At 39.6% G+C, this 17,888-nt stretch overlaps 1 protein-coding gene across 1 annotated transcript in view; it reads left to right on the top strand.

The window, feature by feature from the left end:
• The window catches only part of BBX (BBX high mobility group box domain containing), a 282,384-nt gene that overhangs the window by 162,849 nt on the left and 101,647 nt on the right, over nucleotides 1-17,888 (top strand). Inside the window, 1 exon segment of the mRNA XM_030330629.1 lies at nucleotides 16,739-16,909. Coding sequence (XP_030186489.1) covers nucleotides 16,748-16,909 — 162 coding nt within the window. The 5' untranslated portion in view covers nucleotides 16,739-16,747.

Genomic DNA, 17,888 nt, shown 5'->3' with positions numbered 1-17,888 from the left:
GTCTCCTTCTGGCAGCTATATAAGAGCTGTAGGAATCTGCCCACCTCTCAAGTACTGATTTGGTAGTTCTCAAATCCCAACTGATTTGGTAGTTCTTGCTGGGAGAGCTCAGCAAGCAGAATTTTTTCAATGAGCCTTGCCTTCCAGTTTGAGAAATGCTATAATGGGATATAGATAATGTGTCTGACATTTGCTGTTCAATTGTGATTTTTAATATGCACCAGACAGTGACAGGTTTTATTTACCTTTTTCCTAAAATCAGGGTGATAAAGCATATTTTATTTATTCCAGTTGGTTCTTTTTCAAATTCTTGCCCAAACTTTTTTCTCAAAGTCTATTATTACATATATTATTACATATTTTTAAAATATATATTATTGCATATTTTTAAAAAACCAGTAAATACTTGGGCATATGCATAAGGACTTTTTTTTTGTTCTAAATATGTTCTGAATTACTGCTTGTGCTTAAAAATCTGTGTGGCAAACATGGGAAGTTGTGTGCTGCTCTGGGATTATATGGCAGATTTGTAGTACCCTTCTGTTACATGTGTTGCATATGGAAATGACAAGCTTTCATGATACCTGTGAAACTGTAACCTGACTATTGTATTCAGTGCAGAATGCTGAAGTTAGTTGGAAATCATGTTGTTTGTTTCACCCTGTCTTTCAGAATAATTTGATGGAGTTGCATGTGCTGTCCATCAATAAAGCATATTTGTTTTGAAAGACACAGCACTCAGGGCTGTCAGTCATAACGACTTCTGAGAGCCCGTTAGGAGCTGTAACAACAATATTTACAAAATGCAAAGTGAAGAAAAGTACACTGAGTCACAGATACACATGCTTTCTTGTGCCCTGATTCTCCCCTCCCACAATGTATTTAGTGTGGCTAAATCCATATGAAAGACGATTTGGAAATATGAATGGAAATTTGGGAATTCTCTAGCTAAAGTAAATACCAAGAGACTAATTAAATGCTAAAAAGGTTTGTAAATCAATTACCTTTCCTTCTATATAAATATATTGATTAAAAAATAAAATCAGTGATACAGTTAGATGGAAGAAAATACCTGTATTTTGGGATTAAAGTTCAGAGTTCTTAGGCTTGTCCTTGGTTTACCCCTTAATGGCATTGGGAAGATTATGTAAGTATCTCTGAGGCTCCTCTCACTCAGCTGTAAAATGGGCATAATTATACTCACTTCTTAAGACTGTAGAATGTTAAATAAATGAATGTGTATAGTAAAAGCTTTGCAAATCACAAAGTGATACATAATGAGAGGTAGCAATTAAAGTAGATTAGGAGGTTTTAATAACTACCAATTTTTCTTACTAGAAAATGTTTAGAACTTATTAATGCAATGTACTCAAAGTCCATATTGTAAAGCGCTTTATTATAAAAATCAAAACGGAATTCCTTAGATATGTAAGTGAAACAACTGCCATCTGGAAAAAAAAAAAAAAAAAAGGTGGGGAGGAAAGCAGTGTGGGCTCATGGGTAGCAGTGTAGTCCCTGGCCAGCTCATAGAGCATGCAACTCTGATCTTGGGGTCATGAGTTCGGCCCCATGTTGGAGGTAGAGTTTACTTAAAAAAAAATTTTTTTTAATTAAGAAAAAGAACTTAATGAGAAATGGTTTTAGTAGAATTAAGAATCTTGCTCAGGGGGGAAAAGATACTAAATTTCAAAAGTTCTTTGTTTAAACTCAGTACTTTACTTCTCTCTGAAATCAGCAAACACAATCCTTAATGATGTAGAAAAGATTTTTAAGTGACTTGTCAGGTTTATATAGTTTATAATTCTTTATAGAGGAGCTTTTGTTTATACTATAAAGCATTACCTTTGTATTTAAATAGGATGCCAGAAGATAAAAATTCGGCCAGCAGAGGGAGATTTATGTAAATTGGGCTGTAGGAAAAATACTCCAAGATGCCTCAGTAAACATGTATCTTGTGGGTAATAATGCCCACTCTCACACTGTGAATAAGAGGAAAACAGAAGGAAGGAGGATGCTAAAACGACTCATACTAAAATTTCTGTTTGTATTCTTTCTTGGGTGAATGATAGAAAAATAGAAAAGGAAAAAAGGCAAATGATATACAAATAGAAACTTCTTTTTTGTGTGTGCTAATTCTGTGGTGTGAAGAACTTTTTGAAACAAATGTCATAAAGTTAATACATTTTTTAAAATAAAAACAAGCTTTCAGTACTTGGCACTGAGGTCAGAGCACATTCAGCCCAAACACGTTAAAAGAATACCACCTGAAATGAATGTAAAGGGAATGGCTAATGTTCTGAACAGGGCACTGTTCTGACTCTAATTTAGCAAGCAAGTACTTTTGTATCATGCACATTATGTCAGAAAATTGGAATATATTTAAGAAAAAAATTTCACCAGTAGTGAAACAAGTATAAAACACAGTTTTCTTCTTAACTCCAAACAGAAAATATAAATGTATCAAAATTCCCTATGCATTCTAATTAATTTCCTTAACAAATGTGCAGTTTGATACAGTATCATTAAGTTCACAAATTTTAAGCAATATTTATTAAATACATATTATATTAAAGGCAGTATTCTGAGTATTTGGGAATTTATTATTTTTTAATTTTTTTTTTAAGTTTATTTATTTATTTTGAGACAGAGAGCGTGTGTAGTAGCGAGTGAGCAGGGGAGGGGCAGAGAGAGAATCCCAAGCAGGCTGTGTGCTGTCAGCACAGAATCCCACATGGGGCTCAATCTCCTGAATCGCGAGATCATGACCTGAGCCTAAATCAAGAGTCTTCGCTTAACCAACTGAGCCACCCAGGCTCCCCTAAGTATTTGGGAATTTAAGGATCAGCGACATCCTACATCCTTGTAATGTGTAATCTAGTAAATAATGAGTTACCTCATTTCTAGCATGTCAAAGTGTAACGCAGGTAGGCATTGCAGAAGCTAGGATAAGCTATTTCAATAAATACTATCTATGACTACTAGCATAAGATATATCAATGTTTTTTTTACTTTGGGAAAAATTAAGATTTTTGTTTCATAGCCATTAAAACAAGAGGTTTTGCTTTATTAAGTAAAATAAGTTTAACTGTAACTTAAGTTGTTTGCTGTCTTTTTAGAATAAAGAGCAGTAGCTTAGGAAAAAGAAATTCCAAATAGAGATATCACAGATTGTTGATTTTTTGCTGAACCACAGTTTCTGGGTTTTTTTGGTTTTTGTTATTTTTTATGTTATATTTAGAGAGCAGGATGATGGAAGACATCCAGACTGATTATTATTTTTAAATGAAAAAAAACAAAAACAAAAACTAAGTCATATAAACCAAAGTGAGTCAATCATTTTAGATGAAGTATAATACATTTAATTTTTTTAAAGTTTATTTATTTTTGAGAGAGAGAGAGAGCACGAGCGAGGAAGGGGCAGAGAAAAAGGGGAGACACAGAATCCAAAACAGACTCCAAGCTTCGAGCTGTCAGCACCGAGCCTGATGTGGGGCTTGAACTCATGAACTGTGAGATCATGACCTGAACCCAAATCAGACGCTTAACCTACTAAGCCACCCAGGCGCCCCTACTACATTTACTTTTTAAGAATACATGCGATCATTCTTAAAATTTAAAGGGCTGTCTGTAAACTGGTGCACAGAAGATTAATCAATGTTCAGCAATGGGTACAAGAGAATAGGGAATGGATAATTATTTCTCTTGTGAGGTCCAATTATTCATTACGAGTTATTTTGACATCTGAATAGAAACTATTTCTGAGCAAGTAAAATTGCCAGGTTTTCTGGTTTGGTAGTTTGAGTGTGTTAGTTGATTGGGTGCTGGGAATTTTGGAGCTGGAAGATCTCAGCAGGAAAAAAGAGCAGGGCATAGTGAGGATGAAGTAGAAAAGAAGCGGTGACAATGAGGAGAGGGGACAGAATGATAGGAATAGACTGCAGGGAATAGTCCTGGAGCTCATTCATTGAATCAGTATTTGCCCACAATGTGCCTGGCTCTGTGTCAGGCCCTGAGATGCCGTGGTGAACATTATATAGCCTCTGTTCTCTGTTACAGTCATTTGGGATATAAAGAAGAAAACAGGCCCCTTCATTGTGGCTTATTGAGTGTAAGGTGTTTGAGGACTCACGGGGAGCATCTCTCTCAGACTAGAAAGGGCCAACAGGCCTGAGGTAAGATCCAACCTAAGCCCCGAAGCAGGATTGAGTCCCATTGCAAGGAGACACTTGTGCGCATGCTGAGAGGTCAGAGGCCATGGCAAATTCCAAGTGATGGCATGTGGCTCCGTGTAGGCAGAGCTTTTAAAGTGATAACAGAGCAGAGAAACCTGAGCCATAAAAGCAAGCAGGGACCAAGACAGGAACAGTCTTGTGTGTTAAATGAAGGAAGAAGGTTGGACTTTTTCCTGAGAACATTAAAGGACTGTTGAAGAGATTCATGCAGAGCCTGAGCAGACATCTGTGGTGTGGAGAATTGAAGTCAGCACAGCTATAGTCCGGAAGAGCTGACTGCTGAATCAATGTGGTAGGGCTGAATGAGGAGTGGACCACATACATGAGGCAGAAGGGGCAGAACTTGGTGAGAGGATATCAGGGCAAGAAGGCACTCCAAAGATTTGAATTTATGGTGAGAAAAAAGAGAAATGTCTGTGTGTTCTGGAGGTTTATGTCAAGGGGATGGAATGTCCAGTTCTGTGCACCAGGTTCTGGCATTCTTCCCAGGTGTATATGGTGGAGTCGGAAGCCTGTCCCAGACAAGGTATTTTCTCTGAGAGGCTCAAAATCAAAGGTGTGAGTGCGAATAATAGTGAGGTAGAGAAGCCAGAGCGTGTCTTGAGTTGAAATGAGTTGGAGAGCTTTCTAGGAAATTAATCCTGGGGTTTAGAACCAAGAAGATTAGGAGCCCAGTCAGAAAATAAGGTGCAAGGTCGAGCCCGTGAACAATGTTAGCACCAGGCAAGCCAGTTCTTGGCTGCTAGCTACATGGCCTGGAGTTAGGCAGTCTTCCTGGCTTGATGGCTGGAGGCCACTTTGTACAAACTAAAGAGGACTAGCCAAAGGGAGGAGGGGGATTCAAAGAGTGTTTTAGCCTTCAGATTGTGTAGGAGAAGGTATTAACTAGAAGGAACTGTTGACAGTTTATCAATAGTTCATCAAAGAAAGAAACTGAAAGACTAGTGGCCCAGGGTAGCAGGATAAGAGATTAAAAAGCACATAATGAGAATGAGAGAAGTTGACCTTGAATCTCTGCCTTTGAGAGAAAATGGAAGAAGAAAGATGCAAGTTTTGGAATTGGTAGACTGAGAGCTTGTGGAGCTTTGGGAGAGCTCACACAAAGACGACCTTCTTGTGAACCAGAAGGCAAAAGCATTTTCTTAGAATGGCTAGCATTGTGGTGGGAAGGACAATAGGGAAAAGTGATGGAATGCCCTGAGGGCAGAAATCCCAGGTTTGAAACCCGGCCCCTCCTCCACGTGCTGACAGAGTGGCTCAAGCATGTTGCTGAAGCTTTGTCATTCTTAATTGCTTCATATATAGTACCTTTCTCTCAGAGTTGTATTGAGGATTAAAGAAGTTATTTCATGTAAAGTGTTTATTAGCCTGTAGCAAACATTCAATAAATTTGGTTATTAGAAGGCAATGTTGTATAATGGGCAGGAACAAGAGATTCTGAAGCTAGACCTCCTGAGTTCAAATACTGGCTCTACCAGTTATGTGCTAACATTGGGATCTTGGACATCATATAATTTACAAACAATGTATGGCTCATTAGATGATCAGTAAATATGTGTCCAACTGCACTGACAGTAAATGAGACTCCAGGAGTTTGTCCTCAACTCAGAAGACTAAACTTCTTGCCAGTGTGATTATGTCCTACCCATGTGACAAATGCATATAATAAAAAATCTCGTTAATTTGTAAACTAAAGAGGCAAATTATATGTTCTATGTGATTCAGTTTTCTCATCTGTAAAGAGGAGATAATAATAGTACCTACCTCTTAGGCTTGTTGTGAGTTAAGAGAATTAATATAAAGCTCTTAGTTTCTGGTCTGTAGGAAGCAACATATACAGAAGCATTATGTATATAGAAGCATTTTATATATGCATATATATCTCATTATTACTGTTATCTTCACTCATCATTAATAGGGGTTGAGGAAAACCTGAGAATTCATAATGGGAACTGTGGGTTGGTTAAGACTGAATAAGACGAGTGAGAAAGGGTTGCCGACGAGCCTGAAGATCAACTTGGGATTGGAAACTGTGTGGTAGTGTCAGACCAGGGGAGCAGCCAGCAACCTGGGGCAGACCTAGGGAAGAGAAATGGAGGGGCTCAGAGTTGGGGTTTATTACCATCCAGTTCTGAAAGGAAAAGAGAGCTATTGAGCTGAAGGTACTATGATCTGCTGTTTGAGAGAGTAATAAGAGTCATTGACAAATAACCAGAGATGGGAATAAGGCTACTTAGAATGTGTCTTTAGACTAGTATCAACAGCTGTTTGGTAGTGACTTAGATTTCATTATATTTATTACATCTCCTTGTCAATTTGCCTATTTCTTCTGGTCTCTCCCTTTCCCTTCTGAACAGCCTTTCCTGGGGTTTTACTTTTCCTTCTCTATTTCCTGTTCAAGTCTTACATAACTCTTCTTTTTTTAGTAAAACAATGTAAAGGCAAGCATAATTAGAAAGGTTAAAAGTATCATTTCTGTGTTTGCTTCTTCATGTATTCTCCGAGCATCTCCCTGTCTAGTATGGGGATGTTTGCTCTGACAGATCCAGAAAAAAAGCATCTGGCATGTTCATTACCTTCAAGGGTCTTTGTGGGAGGAATTCACATGAAATCATTATGCTGTACAGAAAAAAATGATAATTGTTATATAATCAAGTGTCAAAAAATATGGCACAGCCATTAAATGTGGTGGGTCAAAAAGGTGCTTAGGAAAGAAAGAAATAGGAATTGGGGCAAATAAAGACAGCTTTTTAGAAATGGCAGTTCAGAGAGGCTTGTAGAATAGTGAGTCCAGGGTGTCTGGTGTGCAGGTCTGGGAGAGCAGAGGAAGTGCAGTTCAGAAGCACCAGGTGGGTGTGGCGAACAGGACAGATACCTACAGGCAGGAGGGCAGTGGGGGGTGGTGAGCTGAATGGGAGGTAAGGCTAAACACTTAACTCCCACAATGCCTAGCTCACCAGGTGATCAATAAATAATGTGTTCAGCTCCACTTAGAATTCATGAGGAGGACACTCAAGAACTTGTCATCTTGTGCTTTAGATTCTTGTCAGTGCGATAATTATGTCCTAACCTTTGTTAATTTAGAAGGAAGGCAAATGTGTTATGCTAGGCCTGTTGAGCAATAGAAATTTGGTGACTTTCTGATTAAGAATGTAAACAACATAAAATTATAGGAAAACAAAGTTAGGCTTCTTGAGCTACATGTATGTACCTGTTGAATTCTGTATGTAAATAGCTTTTTCTCCGTAAGTCACCCCTTTTGATACTTTTATCTCTTTTAAGGTAGCTATTGTCTGTCTCTGCAGCCTAGAGCAGTGTGTTAAATTAAGCTCTCCTAAGGATAAATGTCATGGAGAGGAAGTGTAGTAGGGATCTTAAAATACATACTCCTTCATGAAGTAAGGTCACAGGGACCCGAACTACCAGTACAGCTAAGCCCTTTAAATAGTGGGTGCCTTATTAGTATTCATGAAGAGCATATAGATAACATCTTGACAGAGTTAAAGTTTCAACCTGAAGAGCTACTGCTTTTCAATAAGGAGTGCCTTTAAAGATACTCTTTGCATGAATAGAGTAACTGAATTGCTTCTATAATGAGAGTATTACTTTATTGAGTGAGGTATTTTTCATTTAATCTGTCTACAGTTAAGAAGAATTGTCATTAGAATTATAATAAATAGTAAAGATGAGCACTTGTAAGGCTTTTATCTTCAAAGAACTTGAGTTAATCTAATTTGTCACTTAGAGTCATCAGAGATGTGCACTCACTTTTCTGCTGTGAAGCCTGGAAGTGTTCACTTTCCATCCCCTCGGCGCTCCCTTTTGGTATTTCCATGGCCCATTAGCTACTTTGTCCTATGGAAAGTGCCCCGAGAGTCAACAGATGGAAGGCTTTCCGTTAGATCCGTTTCCTGTGTAAGTGTTTGGGCTCTTGAGTTAGGCTTCCTGGTTCTGATGCCATCTTCTCCGTGGCTAACTGTGGGACCCTAGGCAAGTTACTTAGCCCTCAGCTTCTCCAGCTGGGATTCATAGTAGTACCTGCCTCAGAGGTTTCTTGTGAGGACTAAATGAGATAATGAACATTAAGTACATAGGAACTATAAATAGTAGCTGCATACTAGTATTGTTTTAAAAATTATTGCTAGGAACACATCGTTCTGGGCAGTTGTTATATGTGGTTAAGTGTTAGGTGAGGAAATGATTAGCAGTACTTTTTCAGGGTCTGCTGTGTACCAGGCTCAGTGCCACTCCCTGGGACAGAAAAGGAAGAAACCATGGCACCTCCCCTGTAGAAGTTTGCATCCTGGGTTTTTTGGGGAGTGGGTAGGAGGTTGGCACAGGTAAAACAAACTGTAAAACACTGGTGTGCTTGACCTAATAAGATCAAGTACAATCAAAGAGCAGAGAGTGATGGATTTTTAAGATTTTTTATAGAAAGCCTTAGAGAGGAAGGGATATGTGACCTGGGCCTTGGAGGATGAGAAGAACTTTGACAGAAAATGGGAGAATGTTGCGGGAAGCAAGGGCTTCAGAGTTGGTGTGTTTGCCAGCTTCTCTGTCAGCAGGACCCCATGGAAAGACAGAAGCAAGGTGTGTCTTGAAAGCAGCAGGGCTCCCTGTAAGGAAGATTTTAAGCAGGTCAGTCTAGTTTGCATGGAACTCTGCAGCCACCATTTGCCGCTGTCTCTTTGGGTGGTTTTTCCTCTTCTCTGTAGACATGAGAGAATTGTGAAGGTTTGCCGTCCTAGTTGGACCTAGGGGAGGCCTTATTTGTTGTTGGAATGTGTGGTGTCCAACACTGAGATTTCATGGGCCCCTTTTACCTTCCCCTGTCTCACTGGGTCTGAATTTCCATTAATATGATTTGGATGGGATTTTACTGGGACATTTAGGAAACAGTTTAAACTCTAAAATGCCCCTGTGACAGCATTCAGTTCACACAGTGTTTTAAAGACTGAAGTGTACTGATTGCCGACGTTGTAAGACAAGATGATAGAAAGACTAAGAGGATCTCATTCACAAAATGTATGACTGTGCCAAGGAACTGTTTCTGACTGTATATCACACAGACAAAGGAAAGGAAACTTTCCATCTTTCTTTTTCAGTTTTGGAGTCTGGGGACTCTATCATCTGGGAAGCACGTGGGCTATGGTTAAATGGAAGACATGTGTTCTCTTTGAATAGTATCTTCGGCTGAGTTTAAGCAAGCCGAGGCTGTCAGTTAAAACCCATACTCCCTCTGAAAAGCCTGTGGGAAAAGGGAGGATTTACTAACACAGAGTGAGAGCTTTCTGGGTGCCAGATTCTGTGCTGGGTATTATACATAAAGTGTTCTCACAGTAGTGCTATTATTCAGTTTCAACATATGGGGAAAGGTTAGCAAGATTAATAACTTTATAACAAGTAGTTAGTGGCAGACGCAGGATTCCAAATGAAACCTGCCAGGCTTCAGTGTCCATTGTTTTCTTTTGTGAAGTGTGGTGTTTTGTTTGTACCGTTTCTTTTGTGACATTTCTTCTTTAAAATCCTCATGAAGGATTTTGACCTCAGTAAAGTCTTCATGAGTGAGCTTACTTTTGAGTAATACAGTTAAGGGGCACCTTGGTGGCTCAGTTGGTTAAGTGTCCGACTTGGGCTCAGGTCATGATCCCATGGTTTGGGAATTCGAGACCTGCATCAGGTTCTCTGCTGTCAGCACAGAGCCTGCTTCAGATCCTCTGTCCTCCTCCCTCTCTGCCCCTCCACTGCTCATGCTTTCTTTCTGTCAAAAGTAAATAAACATTTAAAAATAAATAAAATGAAAACCTGAATAATAGTTAAATTAACTTTTTTAAAATTTATCACCAAGTTGTCTTGTATTTAGTTAAACAGTGATTATCTGATTAGAGTCACTCATCTTGGCATAGGAAGGCACGCACGGATTGGTTTGTTATTACAAGATAAATAATATTCAGGATTTTGGATTAGGACCTTTAGCTTCTGTGATTTGACCATCTCAGCAGCATAATTTGATGGTACTGAGTCTTTCAAGTAGAGTCCACTGATAGTTAAATAATCTGATTTCAGTTATTCTGGAGTTGCAGTGCAGGATGGAAAATGACCCCTTTTAAATAAAGTCTGCCCGTTGCTTCGTTTGTTGTGTATAGATGGTTAGCTTAATTTGTTCTTGTTCAAGAACAGGAAGTCAAACTTTATAATACATGGGGTTTTTAGTGGCAAAATAATTACAAGTGTAAGCCTCTGTTACTGTCAGAAATTAACAGTTTTCTCTTTATTGTTGAAATAAGAAGAGTAATGGGCTTAAGTCTCAAAAGTCTGCCTTCTTTGTCTCTTCTACTTTTTCTTCATCCTTTCTTTTCATTGTCCTTTCTTATTTTTTCATTACTTCTGACTGATCATCAGGAGCATCATTTCCCCCCACTCTTTTGCTTCCTTTCAACCGTTTGAAACTGATCTGTAAGAAATTAAAAAGTAATCAGATAACTATCAATTATTAAAGTATCCAGTTTATAGTTTGAGGTATTTCACAGTCATTACATCAGTTACACGTTTCCTGACTATTTTGTCCAAAGTATATCATGTCCAGTTCATTTGTTCACGTTTTCATCTGTAATGAATGTTAAAAATATTTCTGTCCCTCTTCCTTTGTTCTTCTTCCACAGCTCAGGTGGCCAATGGTTCTTACACACCACATGCCACCGCAGCTTGCATGTCACAGTTACACGTAGTTTTCAGTCACCCTTTTTTTCCCAATCAAGAGAAAATATCTGAATTCAGGGGAATGAGAGATACGGGGGTTAATTTTTAAGCCATTTGGATGTATGAAAACAATGAATTATTACCATTTAGTGCAGGGATTCATATGGTTGCTTGTAACAACTCTCACAACTGTCTGAGCCAGGATGCTTCTGAGCACATAAAGGTAAATAGTCTTGGATCATTAATAAAAGGCCTAGTGAGGGAGGTAGGATGTATCCATATAATTGTAATAAAGGGAAAATGTGGTGTCGTTAGCCGTGCAAAGTCTAGTGGATTTCTGGGGAAGGAGAGATTAACTTGCGGATTATCAGAAAAGACATACAGTATCTATAGTGGCATGTCCACTACATGGGAAAGAAATCACATGTGAATGTGATTATTCTGAACCCCAAAGCCACATGTACCGTCCATTAATTTAATTCTTGATATATACTATTTTGTCTTTGAATATTAAAATTATACACACACACACACACAGGCACATGTACTTAAACACAGTCACACATAATTAAATAGCATAATTAATTAGTCTCCCATTGATTTATTTTATTATTTAAAAAGTGTATTACAGGGGCGCCTGGGTGGCTCAGTCGGTTGAGCGTCCGACTTTGGCTCAGGTCATGATCTCACAGTCTGTGAGTTCGAGCCCCACGTCGGGCTCTGTGCTGATGGTTCAGAGCCTGGAGGCTGCTTCCGATTCTGTGTCTCCCTCTCTCTCTGCCCCTTCCCTGCTCATGCTCTGTCTTTCTCTGTCTCAAAAATAAATAAAAACATTAAGAAAAAAAATTTTTTAAATAAAAATAAATAAATAAAAAGTGGGTTACATAAACAAAGATAGGATTAAGATGCAGAGTAGGATGATTCTGAGCTGACCTCCTCCCACAGACCACGTACTCAGACTACAACTATATATGGAACAACTCTCTCTGAAGACTAGCAGAACAGGTCTTCCACAACTAAAGATAAAAAGAAAAAGCCACACCGAGAAGGGTAGGAGGGGCAGAGACACAGTAGGGATATCACCAACACAAAGGTTCTCTCTGAGGAGTAAGGAGGTCCAGCGCCACATCGGGCAGTCCCCTACTCCAGGAAGATGAGCCCCCATAATGTCTGGCTTTGAAAGTCAGCAGGGCTTAACAACAGGTGAGCAGAGGGCTATGGGAAACTAGGACTCTGCTGTTAAAGGACTCACACACAATCTCACTTGCGCTAAGACCCAGCAGAGAGCAGTTTGAAAAACACCTGGGCCATACATGAAGAATGTTTTTTGACTAATTTTTAGGGTATATGCCAGAGCAGCAGGGATCTGTAGGAAATTTCTCTGGGAATGGAAGCACTCACTGGAAGGCACCATTTTTCTTTCCTTTGACCTAGCTAGCCTGTCGCTTGTGGGAGCCATTTCTGATACTCTCCATCTACCTTGTTAGCACTGCTCATTCCTCCCCCTGCATTCCTCTGCTGACTCACCCCAGAAGGCATCCCTCCAAAGGGGCTCCTGCCCTGGTGGGCAGCCTTCGCTGAGACTGCAGCCCAGCAAAGTGGCTCCCACTCTCCTGCCACTCCCCACCACCAGGCAGCCTCTGTCCCAGCAAGTGACCTTGGCCAGGACTAGCACCCCCAGCCTCCCCTAGAGTGGGTCTACCTCACTACACTCAGCAGGAGCCCTTGGCTGAAACCTCTGTGTGTCCCCCCCCCCCCCCCCCGCAAAAGATCCTGCCCCACTGCACCCAGCATACAGCCTCAGCCTGGATTAGAGTCCCCACAAAGCAGCTGGCATTCAGGGAGGGAGGCAGTCCCATTCACTAGCATGACCACAACAATCATAACCAAGCTTCCCAGCCAGCCACACAAGGGGCCAGCCCTACTCAGCAATACCACAGTAGCCAGGCCTCTCAGCCAGCTACACTGGAGTCCAGGCCCACCCATTAGTGCTACCATAGCATGGCCAGACACTGCAGCCAACCAGGCTGGGGGCCAGCCCTTTGACTAGAGCACCTGCACCTATTCCAATCTAGCCACTACGGGAGGTTGTACACCACCCACTCGGGAGACACCCCTGGAACACTTGGTCCTGGTGACCAGGGGGCATTGCGCTTCTAGGCCCCACAGGAAACTTTCTATGTAAGGCCACTCCTTCAAGACCAGGAGACTTAGCTGGCCTACTAAAACATACAAACAAACACAGAAAGTCAGGCGAAATTATATGTTCCAAATGAAAGACAAAACCTCAGAAAAGGAACTAAATGAAACAAAGTGTGCCTGATAAATAATAGTTCAAAATAATGGTCATAAAGATGCTCACCACACTTGGGAGAAGAATGAATGAGCCCAGTGAGAACTTCAACAAAGAGAAGGAAAATATAGAAAAGAACCAGTCAGAGCTGAATACAATAACCAAAATGAAAAATATACTGAAGGGAATCAACAGCAAAGTAGATGATGCAGAACAGAACAGACATCTAAAAGGCAGGGTAGTGGAAATCACCCCAGATGAACAGCAAAAAGAAAACAATTAAAAAAAATAAGGATGCACTAAGGAGAGCACTTGTTGGGATGAGCACTGGGTGTTATATGTAAGTGATGAGTCACTACTCCTGAAATCATTTTGTAAAAAATAAGGTTTAAGGAACCTTTGGGACAGTAACAGGATGCTAACATTCACATTATAGGGGTGCCAGGAGGAGAAGAGAGAGGGAAAAACTTCTTGAAGAAGTAATAGCTGAAAACTTCACTAACATGGAGAAGAAAACAGACACACAGAGAGCACCTGACCAGATGCATTCAAAAGAGATCCACACCAAGACACATCATAATTAAAATGTCAAAAATTAAAGAGAATCTTTTTTTTTTTAATTTTTTTTCAACGTTTATTTATTTTTTTGGGACAGAGAGAGAGCATGAACGGGGGAGGGGCAGAGAGAGAGGGAGACACAGAATCGGAAACAGGCTCCAGGCTCTGAGCCATCAGCCCAGATCCTGACGCGGGGCTCGAACTCCCGGACTGCGAGATCGTGACCTGGCTGAAGTCGGACGCTTAACCGACTGTGCCACCCAGGCGCCCCAAAAATTAAAGAGAATCTTAAAAGCAGCAAGAGAAAAGCAACTAGTTACATACAAGGGTACCCCTATAAGACCCATCAAATATTTAGCAGCAATATTTGTAGGCCAGAAGGGAGGGAGTGGCATGATACATTCAAAGGATTGAAAGGGGGGCGGGGGAACCTACAACTAAGAATAATCTACCTGGCAAGATTATTCTGAATTAAAGGAGAGATAAAGTTTCCCAAACAAACAAAAATTAAAGGAGTTCATAACCACTAAATCGGCCTTATAAGAAATGTTAAAAGGATTTTTTTTAAGTGGAAAACAAAAGGCCATAAAAATGTTATACCTCCGAAAATATTGGGGCCACCATATGGGTTTACTTGCCACTCAAGCAGCTCATCCTGAAGTGATTAATAAGCCACAAAAATAACGGCTTCCTCTTCTCTCTACATAGCATTGGTATTTTTGGAAATTGGGTTGCCTGTGCCAAATTTTATTTGTAGATAGAATGAGAATTGTTGAATGGTCTATGGTCTATCAGTTCACGAGAAACCTTTGTTGCTTTTTAAGAGCATAGCAGATAACTAATTCCATTTAGAGTTTTCAGTAACTTTTTACACTCTCGAGGCAGCCACATGAATCATATAATTGCTTCAGAGACTCAGCAGAAGTTTCTTGCTAAAAAGGCCATAGGAACATGTTTTTCTTTTCCTCTTCCTTCTTCTTTTGACTAAACATAGCTTTTAATAAATTGAAGATTTTTATAAAGATGGAGATTTAAAAAATTTTATTAAAATAAAGATTTTACTGCAGCACAAGAAATAATCTGATTATCAATACTGGAATGATTGAATAAATTGCAATACATTTTTATTTTGGAATATTCTGTAGTTATTACAAAATGAGGACGGTAAAGGTGTATTGGCTTAGATGAGCATGATCTGTGCAAATTAAAATTTCAAAATGGCTGTGTTTACTGCTGTATTTGTATATAAAAGAAGATACAGAATGATGTAGTCCCTAAGGTTTTTAAAATTGGTCAAAGGATAGGCAAACAGGTTAGAGGCAAATGATCATTGACAGAAGAGAATCCAGAAATAGATATGTACACATAAAGTAATTTAGTGTAGGATAAAAGGGTCATTTCAAAGGAATGAGAAAAAGCTGGATTAGTTAACAGATGCTGTTGGGAGAGTTGGCTAGTTATTTGGAAAAAAAGAATAAGATCCTTATTTCCTTTATCAGAATGAATTACAGATTGGTCCAGTATTAAAATTCTTTTTTATAATGAAATCATGCCAGTTCTAGAGAGAAATATTAGTGATTTTTTTTGTTTTGTTTTGAAATGAGGAAGACCTAAGCATGAAACATGAAACAATGACAGACAGGATAAATTTGCCTATGCCATGTTGTTTCAAAGGCTTCAGAACAGAATGAATCTTGAAACTTTATGAAAATCTAGTTTTAGCAACATGGCATTAGAAATTTATTGATACCACTTTGCAAGCATTTGGACCAATGCACACTTTTACTGACCAAAAAGGCTATACTTTTCTGTGATATCAGCAACTGTGTTTGTGTTTGTAATCGTCAACATGAACCATTTAAGTTGATAGCATTTGGATATTTGAATTTTTGCATGAGTACATATGGACAATAATTTGTATATTGTTACTTAAAATGAATGAATGAGAACTATTGAACTAGGAAAATACTGTGAGAATGCATATAAGAAATTGACATGTGTGATTTACCTCTCGGCTGTGGTGCTGGGTGTGATGGAGAATGCAAACCTCATTTTGTGCTATTTTTAGCACAAATATGAATGTGTGTTGTTTTTATCTTTAAGAAAAAATGTTTTTCAAGTCATCCAAAAGTAACTTAGTTTCTAGGCTTCTGACAAGATTTTGTCACATCATAGGCTGGTCATTGCTTAGCTATTTCAGCCAATCACCTTTTAGGGGAAGAGCAAGAACAAAAAGCCTAGGGAGCAAAACTTGGTTACTGGATTCGGGTGCATATGTAATGAAGAGATGCAAAATATTTGATTATGTGTGTCACAGATGGGGACAGAGGGTGCTCATCTTGCTAAGTGACCTACAGTGACTTCATGCACTGGGTCCTTGAGGCTGCACACAGCTACTTTTTAAAAATTGTGTGTCATCTTGTGAAATAGTTTTATTTTAATCCAAACATTTGATTCTTACAGAGTATTTTTTCTGCTTACTAACCCTCCAGGCTCAGATTTATCTTATGGTAGAGTGCAAAATGTAAATTATTACAATAAAATGGGAGCCATTGGAGAATGTATGGAGGGCCACCTCTGTGAGCACCTCTTCTCTCCATCTTTTCACAGTCTTCTGATGCACAGCTTTGAGAAACACTACCCTGAGTAAGTGTGAACAGGTGACAGTAACTTGTAGGCATCCTACTGCTGTATTCGGGTTTTGAGTTCTGAAGTTATGGAGTGGAAGGAAGTAGATTTCACAAAAGGCAAATTTTATTAGCTCCATTCAGCCAACTAAAATGAATGTTTGATTATGTACTTAGAATTCTTACTGAATCCAGTAAATGCCTGAGCTGGTAGATACTTTAGTCATTAAAACTATAATCCAATTAAAGCTAAGGAAGCTAAATAAACAAATTTTAATCAAATTTACTTTGATTTCTCTCTGTTTCTCTCCTTTTTTTCCTTACCACAGGTCACAGTAATGAAAGGCAGTAATAGAAATAAAGATCACTCAGCAGACGGAGAAGGGGCTGGAAAACGACCAAAACGAAAGTGTCTTCAGTGGCATCCATTGCTAGCAAAGAAACTGCTTGACTTTTCAGAAGAGGAGGAAGAGGAAGACGAAGAGGAGGATATTGATAAGGTAATTCTTCTGTTTAACATAGAAGTTTTGAATATTCATTCCAGAAACTACAGTGATTGGTGAGAAAGATGCATTTCTAAAAGTCTGTATAACTTGAATCCTATTTAACTACTTAATGTATATGTTTATTCCAGATATTGAGGGTTCCTAAAGTATCTGTACTTCCTAATCATTTAGACAGAAACAGATCTTCTTCAGTGGTATTTCTGTCTATTAACTAATGATTTTCAGGTAATATGGTAGCACTCCAATGCAGTGGAGATGGGGGTATTTATAAAATTTGATGCACTTGCCTGGCACCCACCTCGTTGCCCCTCTGGCCTCTCTCTGCTTCAGCCTAAGCCCTGCCTCTGTGGACAGTCTTGCAGCTGCTCCAGCCCTCATCTCCACTGCCTTCATGACATCTGGCTGTTTTCACCCCCACCAGTCCTCCGTGGTCAGTCAGTCCTCTCCGTCCCCTTCTCTGGTCTCATGCTTAAGCAGCCAGCTCTCATTTAGAAGGTCACACAGCCATGCAGGTGACTTTAGAAAGCCACACATTCCTCCAAGTCTACGCGGAACTGGTTCCTCCTCCTCCTCATTCAGCTCTCAGCACAAGGACTACCTCCCCAAGAGATGGGGCTTCATCATCTCAGGTGACCCTCCCACCCAACTCATTCCATGTCCAAGGATTTCCTTCCTGGCATTTCTTACCATTTAACTTGCGCTTAGCTGTATACCTGTGTATGTCTGTCTTGCCAGACTAGAATATAAGCTCAGTAAGAGCAGAGGTCTTGCCCCACATATCCTCCTCTTACTCCTTGGAACCTAGAATGATGCCTGGCACATAGCAAGTATTGAATAGATGTATGTTCAATGGAAGAATAAATGAGTACGTATTTCGTGTCACTACAACTTTTATAAGCCTGTTTTTAGTATCCTGCAGACCTTTGACATCCATTCAGTCTTTTGTTCAGACTTGGAGGCTTGGGTCAGCTTC

Source organism: Lynx canadensis, chromosome C2 (genome assembly GCF_007474595.2).
Source record: "Lynx canadensis isolate LIC74 chromosome C2, mLynCan4.pri.v2, whole genome shotgun sequence".
NCBI classification, from domain to species: domain Eukaryota; kingdom Metazoa; phylum Chordata; class Mammalia; order Carnivora; family Felidae; genus Lynx; species Lynx canadensis.
This window is presented reverse-complemented; position numbering and strand designations above follow the sequence as displayed.